This window comes from Macrosteles quadrilineatus, unplaced genomic scaffold (assembly GCF_028750875.1).
Source record: "Macrosteles quadrilineatus isolate MER2022 unplaced genomic scaffold, UCM_ALF_1.0 Scaffold_6__1_contigs__length_79288215, whole genome shotgun sequence".
In the NCBI taxonomy this organism is placed as follows: domain Eukaryota; kingdom Metazoa; phylum Arthropoda; class Insecta; order Hemiptera; family Cicadellidae; genus Macrosteles; species Macrosteles quadrilineatus.
The window spans coordinates 64,487,982-64,501,641 of record NW_026542599.1 but is presented as its reverse complement, the minus strand read 5'-3'; the positions used below and the strand labels follow the sequence as shown (position 1 = coordinate 64,501,641).

At 38.4% G+C, this 13,660-nt stretch overlaps 1 protein-coding gene across 1 annotated transcript in view; it reads left to right on the top strand.

The window, feature by feature from the left end:
- The first annotated feature begins 1,081 nt into the window (after positions 1–1,081).
- The window catches only part of LOC128997581 (uncharacterized), a 33,102-nt gene continuing 20,523 nt past the window's right edge, over positions 1,082–13,660 (top strand). Inside the window, exons 1-4 of the mRNA XM_054423220.1 lie at positions 1,082–1,373; positions 6,091–6,322; positions 8,604–8,702; positions 9,902–10,009. Coding sequence (XP_054279195.1) covers positions 6,104–6,322; positions 8,604–8,702; positions 9,902–10,009 — 426 coding nt within the window. The 5' untranslated portion in view covers positions 1,082–1,373; positions 6,091–6,103. The remainder of the gene's footprint in view (positions 1,374–6,090; positions 6,323–8,603; positions 8,703–9,901; positions 10,010–13,660) is intronic.

Below are 13,660 nucleotides of genomic sequence, written 5' to 3'. Positions count from 1 at the left end.
CCGTGGGTGTGCCCGCCTAATATTTTCAGTCCAGAAAACTCAAAGTAATATCGTGATAATCGTCGTATTCTAAGATCACCGCAAAATCCAAAATGTATCTTTCTCAATTACTTAAACATCATCACTGTTTTTCACGGTCACGCCAAGGTCATGAACATCTTCCGCGGCCATGTGGACATCATCATGAACTCCCGCGGTTACGGAAACGTCTTCGTCGTCGTCCACGATCGTGGCAAAATCATTAACGTGTCTTGCGGCCATGTATACGTCATCATCGTCTCCCGGGATCGCAGTAACGTCATCGTCGACGTCCGTGATCGCGATCACGGCAAAATCATCTCCCACGATTATTGACTTCCCCGAATAAGAAACTTACTTATAACTTACTATACTTATAAGAAACTAAGTAAAAGCAAGGTCGGCCTCCAATATGTTTATTATTTTCAGGAACAGCTTTAAAATTTAAGATTGTAAAATCAAACATATTTGAAATAGGGGGTTGGTCCAGTCTTCGATGTTGATGACTGTTGAGGGATAAACCACAACATAACACCAAAGAGAAGTAATACTGACAAAACACAATAAATTAGGAATGTGCAATGAAAGTGGCTTGGCATCAGTAAAATCAAATAATTATTTTTTATTTAATGTGAAACATCACTAAAAATTTACAAGCAATAAATTACTACGCATTTTTCATAATTTTATTACACATGTATAAAAAGAATATAAGTGATGTTCTTAAATATTTACATCATCTGTTACAGTGGGCAAGATAGAATAGTACGAATAATATGATGACAGATCGGGGCTGTCTTCTTTACTTGTAAGATTCGATTGCAGATTTTTCCCAAATTCATTGCTTATGTATTCATATTAAAAATATCAAGGAACGTGTTATACGGAAAATTGATCAACAGGGTCAATATCCTCAGCTGCTGAACTGCTGCCGGCGCCTAGAGTCTGTCTCGAATGTCACTGATCAGCAGATGTGCGTGGTTCGTTGATTTATTTGTCTCGGTCTGCCGTCTATGGGAGTGAGGGCGAGGGGCTAGTTTGTATAGACTTTTCTTTTCAGGGGAATCGTAACTGTGTTTGTATGGTGTTTACTAGGATTAGATAGAACGAAAATCTAAATATTTATTTTTAAATTGCAGTGGTCGGGGGTGTGGTTAATGCAGTTGGATTTGCGCTGACTAGGTTTGTTGTTTATTTCTGTCGTCTGTAGCAGGCACATAGCAGACTGATGAGAGTTTTAATATCAAATCAAATTAGCAAAATTTCAATGAGATAAAGGTACAGGGGCGAAATACATAAACTGGGAGCGTTGTAATGTGAATAATATCCAGGCTAATGTGTTTTTATTAAATAAGGTAAGTTTAATTCAATATAAGTTTCTTATATTGTCTTATTTCAGTTTATTAGGAGGAATATAATTTAGCCTATTCTAGTTTAAGAATTAACTTAAGTTGGGTATAAGTGTATTTTTAGTCCTTAGTGTAGGACTGCAGGGAAAACGCCATAGGTGAATTTATTGTAGCCTATTGAACAGTCCAACAATATCAATAAAGACCAAGTTAGCAAATTAGCTCAAAACATAATTTAAGACATAGGCTATCAGCATGTGGAGGTAGGCAAAAGGCGTCCAAAAACCTGCTGCATCTCTGTTACAATCAACCCCTCATGGATATTAGACTAACACATAAATGTGTCCCAATTATATGCAGCTAATAAGTTAAGTTAAGCCCTTTAACAACGAGCTCTGGTCGTAGAGGCCATCGATAACCAGCTCATGCTATGATACCTAGACCAGTCTATTCTACAAAAGAGAAGGTTTATATAAACTTAATCTGATTTCCCCATAAGGTTTGAACTTTGACTGTTTCATAAGTTAATATTTATGTACATTTTGGTGATTCTACCATCATCAGATCCTTAATAGACACACATAGCACCTCACAATGATGTCTTGCTAAGAGAGGTGATGTCAGAAGTTCAGAACTGTCGGGTCAAAAAGTATAGATACTCGAGTTTGAGCTTTTATTGCAACGTAACCAGTAGACGTAGAAAAATACAAGTTACATCATAATTTTAAGAATTTATTTCTGGGTTTATGTGTGTTGGTTTCAAATTTTTTATTCAGATTCAACTCAGCCTTTCAGCGGGTTGAATGAAAAAAGTACAGGTTTTTCGGCGCTTTACCAACAACGGGCGACTTTAACATTTTATAACAATCAAACTACTTATCTAATCGTCATGAAACTTTTATAGCTTTTAGAACGTGTACTTATAAAGCATATTTATAAGTTTTAGAATTTTTCGTCAATAAATAAAAATTCTGTCATGGTTTTTGTAAAGGCATTTTATTTCAGGGACGGAACAAGCTAGAAACTCCGATGAAAGCTTAAAATAAAGCTCTTAAAAAGATACAAATGACAAGTTGAGTTGCACATTAGCTAAGTGGTCTTTAATAATTAAAATGGACGTATAATCAAATCTGTTCTGAAACGCAATAGTGCGTGAAATTTGTACCGCTATCGATCCGCGGGCAGGGAGTTCTCCCTGCACAGGACCGGTTTTGGCAGCACGGACGCTCGAACGATTAATCATACATACCCTACGAGGTTATCTGCCTACGAACCACCCTTACTCCACTCCTACCACTGAGTCATACATAATTACAAACATTCCATTCCTACTATGTTATATTGTGGTCTAGACATATTTTCCTCAGCCTGTCTGTGTTATTCGTTGTAGTCAAGATGCCCAGAGCGCCACATTTATCAGAAGGTGAAACCTACTGTGATTTTAAAGGCGATGTGTTTTGTTCATTTGGAGTCAAGTGTAATGACAAGCGATACCCATTTTAACAGAAGGTTTCGGAGTGCGTTTGGAAGTCGATTGCAACTGTGAAGATATGGTTAGGGGTAGGTTTAATTGTAGTGATGTTCGTCGGTTTGATCCGTGCTGCCAAAACCGGTCCTGGGCAGGGAGAACTCCCTGCCCGCGGATCGATAGCGGTACAAATTTCACGCACTATTGCGTTTTAGAACAGCTTTGATTATACGTCCATTTTAATTATTAAAGACCACTTAGCTAATGTGCAACTCAACTTATCATTTGTATCTTTTTAAGAGCTTTATTTTAAGCTTTCATCGGAGTTTCTAGCTTGTTCCGTCCCTGAAATAAAATGCCTTTACAAAAACCATAACAGAATTTTTATTTATTGACGAAAAATTCTAAAACTTATAAATATGCTTTATAACTATACTTTCTAAAAGCTATAAAAGTTTCATGACGATTAGATAAGTAGTTTGTTTGTTATGAAATGTTAAAGTCGCCCGTTGTTGGTAAAGCGCCGAAAAACCTGTACTTTTTTCATTCGACCCGCTGAAAGGCTGAGTTGAAACTGAATAAAAAATTTGAAACCAACACACCTAAACGCAGAAATAAATTCTTAAAATTATGATGTAACTTGTATTTTTCTACGTCTACTGGTTACGTTGCAATAAAAGCTCAAACTCGAGTATCTATACTTTTTGACCCGACAGTATAATATCGTTAGTCTTAAACAACATTTTGAACAGAGGGGGTTTTCCTCCCTACAAGAAAATTCCCAGAACTGTCCCAACCTACAAGATCTAACTTACCTACTAACTTGGAATTGCAGCTATGTGAACACCTGAAGTCAAACAAATTTCTGATGGAAGGTCCATTTGAATTCCGTAAAGGCCAGAAAAGAGGCGATGAGCGGTCATGAGGCTCACAGGTTTGGTTGGCGAGGCATTTGAGGCTTGTTACACACTCACGCTCACATTGTATGACCTAAGCCGCACATTCGATTCCGTCAACCATACCCTATCGGTTAGGAAGTTAGAGAGTCATGGAGTAGGTGGCACAGTTCTTAGAACAATTAAATCCTATCTTTTGGGTAGGCAGCTGGTGGTCTCCATGGAGTGGGTAATTTCAGCACCTCTAGAGGGAGAGGTACAGTAGCTTACCTTATGGAGTCCTGCAAGGGTCTGTCATTGGGTCGCTTCTTTTTCCCGGCCATGATAAACAAAATCGACAAGACCAGAAATGTACCACCCTTTTGTCACAAAGACCGCAGGTTGATGAGTCTTGCAGGAGCTGAAAAACATTTACTAGAAACTCCAAACTAGTTTGAGGCCAATTGCTTCCAAACTGAATCAAACCAAAACACTTATCTGCAATCTAGTAAAACATGCCACTATCAATACTATCAAGTGCATGCTTCCTGCTTCTAAAAATTAAACATCTGGTTACGGAGAAATACCTGTTGAGCGTGTATCACACAATGTTTCATTGCCATGTGAGCTATGGTGTACCATTATGGGGACACGCACCCATGACCAAAGACATATTGGTCCTGCAAAATGCTCTTAAAAAAAACACCTTCAGCGATGGTCTGGCTCACTGCAACCCTATCAATGCTAGTCTGGACATACAGTATTAAAACACTCCTCATCTGCATAAAACGTGTGTTGGATAATATCAAAGAGTTTATCAACACATCATCATCTTACTAGGCTTCAGTCCGCTTCACCTGACTACATTTCCCTAGAGTTAAGGCTGTCAAGGACCCGGAAGGCCTTCAGTAATGGAGCCATGAATGAATGAAATGAAAACAGTGCTTTATTAAACAAAAAAGAATCCTTACAAACCTAGGCTCCTCGCAGGAAGCCACAATGACTTGCACTAAACCGTAATGGTTCATAGAACCGTCTACGTGGTTGGCATACATCTTTTTTTTACAGTACATTTTTTATTTAAATCTATAAATTCAATACTGGACTAAAATCAAAAGAAAAAAGTCTGAAATCAAAATGTTAAATTAAAGCTAATAAAACTAAAAAATAAAATAGCTGGCTCACAACCCAATATATGTTTTAGATATATAGATAGCCTATACATACATACATACATATACAACTTGTCCTAAAGTCAGTGAATTTCCCTTGAATATAATTTTGGAGTATGAAAATTTCAAATTATTTTTATACGTTAAGTTCGATTATTAATCCCCACCTAAAATGCCAAGCTTCTTTTAAATACCCATAATGGAGCCATAAACAATACACTATAAGTTACCAAACTTCATCGTACTCATTGACAAAAGGAAAATCCTTAAGATACTTACAGCGTATTTCAAAGACAAAGCCTATACTCGCTGAAGAAGTACTTTGAAGATCTAGGCTGAAGTACACCTGTACACAGCCTCAGTTTTAATTATGTTTAATCGTAATCGGTAAAGTATGTGTATGTCAAATACATTATTTTATCCATGTTTGCCTCCTGGATTGAATAATAATAATAATAATAGGTTAAATACCTTGTATACGTCCTCAATCCAAGTCGTCTTTTATAATGACTATAGTTTCGGGGCCAACAGCCCCATTGTCAAATTTTCTGTCTTGTTAATTACTGTTTATAGCATTGGTCACCGTTGAAGTACACATATACACATACACTGACACACGAAACATTTATATTTACACGTAACATTGAAAAATTATACTTTTTGGCCGGCCTAAACAAAAGTGATCACATCATTGTGCGGACCGGTACACTGACTGACTCTCATTGTTTAGGCCGGCCAAAAAGTATAATTTTTACGCAGCATATATACAGCATACATATGCCTACATACAGTGATGCAGCAAAGTAAAGAACAGTTTTTCCAACTATCATGTGACGTCACCAGTCATCATGTCCACAGACTAAGTGACGCAGTTGTGCGACAGACATCCCTGTAGACCAGTGCAAAGAATTTATGGCATTCAAATAGACCGATACCTTCAGTATCCAATAGTCAATGCCGTTACAAAGATGTAAGCGTTTTGACAACATTGGAACACCGACGCAAATATGCAACGTCAGTCTATTTTAATGTGACCAAACAATGGCAGTCTATGGGTAGAAACCGGTTGTCCCATATGTCCGTCGCCGGTCCATATGAATGACAAATGTTTTACTATTGGGGTAGCGAACGTGATAAGTAGACTGTAAACTCCTTTCACGTATCAAAATTTAAAATAACTTATTGTTTTAATCAATCGATTTTTTCAGGACATAATTTAATATGAAGAAGCAAAGTTTGGTTTTGTTCCTCTTCAGTTATTTAAGAGTAATCTCTAGTCAAACAGAAGACTTTGCCTTTGATCAAGACAATTCAGTCGCCCCGACTCTCGCTCCGCTCAAAAGACTTTGGGGTATTCCTGATTCGAAATCCCATGTCGGCAAGTATGTGCAAGTAGCTGTGCCCGGCGATGCCTTTGAAGGTGTCGTCAGCAAATATGAGGTAAGTCAGTTGAGTTTATCTGCTAACATTATCAGTTTAGAAAGATTTCACTGTAACCTACTTGGAATTAATGTAGCCTATCTCATTTTAATTGATAATGAGGAACTTTTCATTAGATAGTTTTCTTATTAAAAGAGCAAGCTTGGGGTTAGGGTGAATAGTGCCCTACGTCTGGAGGCTCTCTCCCAGAAAAAGTTTTGTTTGAGATCTACGCTACCTATTCAGAGTTTTAAATAACGTATGTACTGAAACCACATTGTAAAAGGCCGTTTAAAATTTCTCACTCTGAGCTATAGACTAGTAAAAAAATACAAAAGTCATTGGAAATAAAAAATATAATTTGGAAACTACAGTTTTATTAAGTATGTTTTTTAAAAACATTCTCACTTGCTTTAAACGATAGAACCATAGGCCTAAAAACTTTGGATTTTAGATAGGGCTATGTATGACTCTATATAGCCACTTATAATGACTAATTCCAAGTATTTGCACCATCTAGCAATATAAATGATGACATCAGAATAGTCTTTGTGTTGGAACTCTTTTTGAGAAACATGAAAACAAGCTCTGTATGAAGGTCAGAGTCTTATCAATGGTGGCTTTGTAACTCAAATACCCCAGACTTTCAAGGTCAATGAAAAAGTCATTCGTAATTTGTTGTCTGGGCAAAAATAGCTTCAATGAAGTTTGTTTTTCTCATTCTTAAATTTTATGCTATATTAGAGCCCTAGGGTGTTGAAACAAATTATGTTGAAAAAGTATTTTTTATAGTGTAAATTGCAAATTAGTAGCTCTTTAACTCCACCACTTATCTATACGTTCAAATGTATTTTTACAGTATTCATAAATTAGGTTAGGTTGTAGGTCATAAATGACAATTTTTTGTTAAACAATAAAATAACCTCACATTAACAAAATGAGAACATGCTTACAATAGTATTTAGAGAGTTTATCTGTGGTATTAGACAAACCTGTTAAAACTATGATGTACATTGAACACTAAACCATAATTTTTCCCATCAGTCAGTATTGTTTTAAACAAGAGCAAACTTCTGTCTGCCATTTATACCTGTACGCCTATGCTGATATTAATTTGTAAGAAGTTATGATTTGCTACCATTTTTTATCTTTATGTTTTCTGAATTTTTTAATAGCGAATTTCCCATAGGAAATAAGCTATTACCGTAGGTCTCGTGGTAAGATTTAGTCACAGGATTACTTCACTTTTTTTTTGTCCCCAGAGGCTAAAAACACCATCCATTTTGTGTGTATCCGTTAGCACAATAACTCAAGATGATTTTAATTTTAAAGTTTTTTCTACGCTTATTGGTTAAGGAAAAAAATCAAGAAATTAAAAAATCCCATTTTATTTTTTAGAGAATATTGTAAACTGTTGTAGTTTGTTTTAAATTAATCTGCATCACAACTTTTGTGATAGATGATAGATGACATTTTATAATTTACTAAACTATCAATAATGGTCAATTATCAAACTCAACTCATTTGTTTTGCCAGTTTTCCATAACAATGAATTGATTTTGTAAATTATAGCAGTGTACGGGACAATAGTCATTTGCTTGCAGCATGATGACCCTGTCCAAAGAGTAAATATAGCTGTGATATTCATTGTCTGGTTTTGTCAGTCTTCCAGAAACAGCCTCATTCTTCTATGTAAGAACACTGTCCACTGTCAATTAAGTCTGACATCTGACTTTGTCCTCCTTATTGATCTAAGGAGTTTTCTTCTGATTTTAATTTATAACTGACTGTGTTTTTCTGATGACCTCATCATTTTAACTGTAGGCTAAAAATAAATCTTTGAAAATCACACTTTTCATTAGTGGTAGTAAAATGCATTTTTTACCCAATTTGAACTGTTTTTAAACACGTCTAAAATTTCCATGTTATTCTTACGGAGAATATTGTAAAATGTTGTAGTTGGCTTGTTTATGGATATATATTTTTATCAAACTTGGCGGATTTATTTATTTCATACTAAGCTATTGATATTTTAATAAAACACACTTTATTAGTTTCTCTGTAGCAGCTAACCTAGGTACTCGTTAAACATAAATTTTATTTTAATAGATTAATTGAAAATCAATCCAGACAAATGGAAATTTGCTTAGTCGGCAGATTTGCTGCAGCGGTGGTATTTCTTAAACTGTTTTGGTTCAAAATATTTTGGTTGAGAGACTGTAGTGAGTTATTTATTTTGAGGTTTCTTTTTGATGTTTTCTACATGATATTGGAACTCTGATCTTATCTGTGTGATTGACAGGCCTCAGGTGCCGGTGGAAAGTCTCTGCCGAGCTGGTTGAGGTTAGACTCCTCCACAGGGACACTGGAGGGAGTGCCGGGGGAGGAAGACATCGGGGAGGTAAGTTTGATCTCAAACCGTACGACATCAGTTTGTAAACATAGCCTAACCTCGCTTCAAATTGGTAATACATTATTTACTTATTTAATACGCAAGCAGGTTTTTTGTGACAATTACTCCTCCGAAACTACTGAACCGATTGACATGTTTTTGGTGTCATTGGAAAGAGTAACGTGAAGTTGTGCAGGAAACTTTTGTTTTAGGGAAATAATTAGAGAGTGAGGCCCTTTAAAGTTTTGTATTTCTCCATAAGATTACCATGGGAAGCAAAAATTGTTATAAAACTCCAGCTGTTGTCAGAAATAAGTGAGAAGAACATATGTTAATTGTAAACAGTCATAGTTTGCTAATTTAACAGTTTGCTACAAACATTTACTGAATTAGTTGAAATGAATTTGGGTTGGCGTAAATATTACAATGGAAAAAAACGAGAGAGCCTGGATAAATTGATATAAAGAAAACTGAACTAACACTGTGCTGCATTTCTTAGTAATCATTGAAAGAGCCGATTTGCAAACTATGGAAACACAGGAAAGTCATAGAGCACTACCAAGGAGAAGAAAATATAGAAATAATACTTTTTTTTTTTTTATTTATAGTCGTTATAATGGACAACCTAATGCAGCTATGAGTAAGGCTATTTGTAGAAAACACTAAAAAACAAGATCAGGTTTTGAAAAATGATTGATTATATCGATCTGTTGTGTACATCTTGAGTATTTTCATAATCTTTGAGTCGAATATTTTTAAGTCCTCAGAAATTATGACTGTTATTTGTTTTAAAATAGCACCTGTAATACTTAGCAATTGCTCGAATTCGAGCAACAGGGACACTAGTACATTTTAATTTTGCATAGTAATACAGATGTCATTGACATTGGCTAAGACCCTGTAGCCTACAATTGCCATGTTGCATAAGTAATTTAACAGTCTAAAATATAACGGGGAAAGATAACAAGTTTAGAAAATAATATAATTACCGATCAAAAAACTACAATGGTAACTAGTAAAAATAGAATAGAAAAATAGTCTAGTCTGTAAAAGGTATGTCCCAATTACAGCTTATGTTTGAATTCAAACCGAATTTTTTTTTTCAATATTTTCTCGAGATCGAGTTAGGAACCTTAAAATTACTTATCGGACTCTGCAATCATCGGACTACAACGTTTGTTGAAGGTTTAATGTGGTATTGGTTGCAGGTTTACATTGCGATGGTTGCGGTTGGCCAGCAGCAAAAACACTCAGTCAAGGATTATTTTGCCATTGAAGTTCTTCCGCACACATATTCTCATCAAGTTCTCCTTAAGGTCTGTATTCCTAACGTCACCACATCGCAATCTGAACTTCATTAAGCATTTGTGTAATTTTACTCATAGTAAAGTGTAGCATTTTATGTTATAAAGACTTGAACAAATTTTTATCAAGAGTCCTTTTCTTGGCGAGTAAAAAGTTTAAAATTAGGATATTTCTTACTGTGTCCTTAAAACAAAAAATTAGTGTCTTTGAGGGAAATTGTAACCAAAGTGGGGGAAAAAGGGTAATTTGTAGACTGGTATGTGTAGGCTACAAAATATAAGGTATCTCAGATCTAATAAATTATCATGAAGCGCATTTGGGATTGTAAAAATACCGTATCACCTTGTCAAGTGATATACTTTATCCTTTTTATTAGCTTATTGTGTATAGATAAAACTATTACTCAACATAGTTTAGTGAAAGATAATGTTTAACAAACACTAGATTTTACCTAGGGATGGACGGGTCCCGAAATTTCGGGAATTTTTCGGGAAAAAAATATTCCCGATTATCGGGACGGGATTATATTTGACTCGGGAATTTTTCGGGACGGGATTTGGTCCGATCGTCGGCGATTTTTCCGCTTCGCGAGTGCCGATAACGCCGTTATTGCGAGCGATAGGTCCGCGAACGCAGGAGACGAAGTCATTTCGACGATTACGACGTGACCGCGGAGTCATAACGACGATCGCGCCGTGGCCGCGATTATTGGACCGACGATCGCACCGTGACCGCGAGTCATAACGACGATCGGGCTGTGACCGCGGAGTCATACCGACGATCACGCCGTGACCGCGAGTCATACAGACGATAGCGCCGTGACCACGAGTCATACCGACGATCACGCCATGACCGCGAGTCATACCGACGATCGCCCTGTGACCGCGGAGTCCTACCGACGATCGCGCCGTTACCGCGGAGTCATACTGACGATCATGCCGTGATGGCGAGTCATACCGACGATCACGACGTGACCGTGGAGTCCTACCGACGATCACGACGTGACCGTGGAGTCCTACCGACGATCGCGACGTGACCGTGGAGTCCTACCGACGATCACGACGTAACCGTGGAGTCCTACCGACGATCGCGCCGTGACCGTGGAGTCATGCTGACGATCGAGCCGTGATCGCGAGTCATACCGACGATCATGCCGTGACCGCGAGTCATACCGACGATAAGCCCGTGACCGCGGAGTCATACCGACGATCGCGCCGTGACCGCGAGTCATACCGATGATCGCGCCGTGACCGCGAGTCATGACGACGATCGCGCCGTGACCGCGGAGTCATTCTGACGATCGAGCCGTGATCGCGAGTCATACCGACGATCATGCCGTGACCGCGAGTCATACCGACGATAACCCCGTGACCGTGAGTCATACCGACGATCGCGCCGTGACCGTGAGTCATGACGACGATCGCGCCGTGACCGTGAGTCATACAGACGATCATGCCGTGACCGCGAGTCATACAGACGATCATGCCGTGACCGTGAGTCATGACGACGATCGCGCCGTGACCGTGAGTCATACAGACGATCATGCCGTGACCGTGAGTCATGACGACGATCGCGCCGTGACCGTGAGTCATACAGACGATCATGCCGTGACCGTGAGTCATGACGACGATCATGCCGTGACCGCGAGTCATGACGACGATCGCGCCGTGACCGCGGAGTCATTCTGACGATCGAGCCTTGATCGCGAGTCATACCGACGATCATGCCGTGACCGTGAGTCATACAGACGATCATGCCGTGACCGCGAGTCATACAGACGATCATGCCGTGACCGTGAGTCATGACGACGATCGCGCCGTGACCGTGAGTCATACAGACGATCATGCCGTGACCGTGAGTCATACAGACGATCATGCCGTGACCGTGAGTCATGACGACGATCGCGCCGTGACCGTGAGTCATACAGACGATCATGCCGTGACCGTGAGTCATGACGACGATCGCGCCGTGACCGTGAGTCATACAGACGATCATGCCGTGACCGCGAGTCATGACGACGATCGCGCCGTGACCGCGGAGTCAATCTGGCGAGTCATACCGACGATCATGCCGTGACCGCGAGTCATACCGACGATAACCCCGTGACCTTGAGTCATACCGACGATAACCCCGTGACCGTGAGTCATACCGACGATCGCGCCGTGACCGTGAGTCATACCGACGATCGCGCCGTGACCGTGAGTCATACCGACGATCGCGCCGTGACCGTGAGTCATGACGACGATCGCGCCGTGACCGTGAGTCATACAGATGATCACCCCGTGACCCGCGAGTCACAAGTTTCTATAGGTACCTGTAAATTGTTACCCATTTTTTTGTTTTTATAGATCAGTGCCACAAATGGTAAAAATTGATTTTGTATGTCTTTTTTGGTAACTGCAATACAGTACTTTCTTTTTATGCACAGAAAAAAATCCCGTCCCGTCCCGTCCCGAAAATCGGGAAGGAAATAAAAATCCCGTCCCGTCCCGTCCCGAACTAAAAATTCAATCCCGTCCATCCCTAATTTTACCAATGGTATTTTCTTTTTTTAATCCAAACATTGCATGGCTCAAATTTTGCTCCAGAATTTCACAGCCTTTGGATGATTATAAATAGTGTATAAAAAATATGAAGTAACACTTTTTTAAGAAGAAATGTTGTAACTAGTCCAGTTCTGGGAAATGGATAAGATAAGTGTTGGCTAATTATGAGTTTTTGTTCATTTCATAGTCTTATCAGTAGGCCTAGGCCTACTCATACAACGGAAATGACTGTTGAATCAGTATATGGTAATATTATCATCGTCTAAATGCTCGATTTACTCTCATTAACTTATTTCCTGATAAAGGCTACCGGTTCAGTTAAGAAAACACTACTAACTCCTTTACAGAAATTATTACAGCATTAATTTTACAATTAAAGATTTATTTAAGTGAAAATTACAGAAAAACTCCTCACTGTCTGAGTCTTGTTTTTTATTTCCCCGAGTTGTATGGAATTTATTTGGTTCCCTGTATGTGTTTAAAGTGTAAACACGTTTTCCAAAATACATTCTTTGACAACAATAATCGTAGCATATGTAATAGTTTTGAATCGCCTGGGTAGAATTGGCAAGAACTACTCCATAAAAAATCAATTAAATTTTGTTTGAATATTTACAAAATTTCAGCCAGTCATTTGAGGTCTTCTTTAACTCAAGAAATGTTACGTTAACTCAAAATTCTACTCTGAGCTCACAAAAGCAACAAACTTAACAAAAGTGGCTAAAGAGTATCATATTGTAAAATGACTGATGATTTGGTTCAGCCTATTCTGTTTATTTAATTTTTGTTTGTACTTAACTAACAATAAATTGATTTTAATTTTAGTCACAGTGTTCTAATCCACAAATTTTACCTTGAGCAATGCAAATGAGTGAACTTTCCAAAAACTGTGTTTGCAATTATTTAGATTCAGTCAAACCCTAAAGGCTTTCCATTACGTTTAGAATTGGGTCTAGTGTTAGAGCCTAGGACTTCGGTCTCTGAGGTCCCGGGTTCAAATCTTGCCAAATCACCAATGGATTTTATCTAAATGATAATGCCGCAACTTTTTGCTCTATCCTGAAGTAATGTGAAAATCAATTGTGAGCTTAAGCCTAGCGCCCCAAGAGTAAAAGG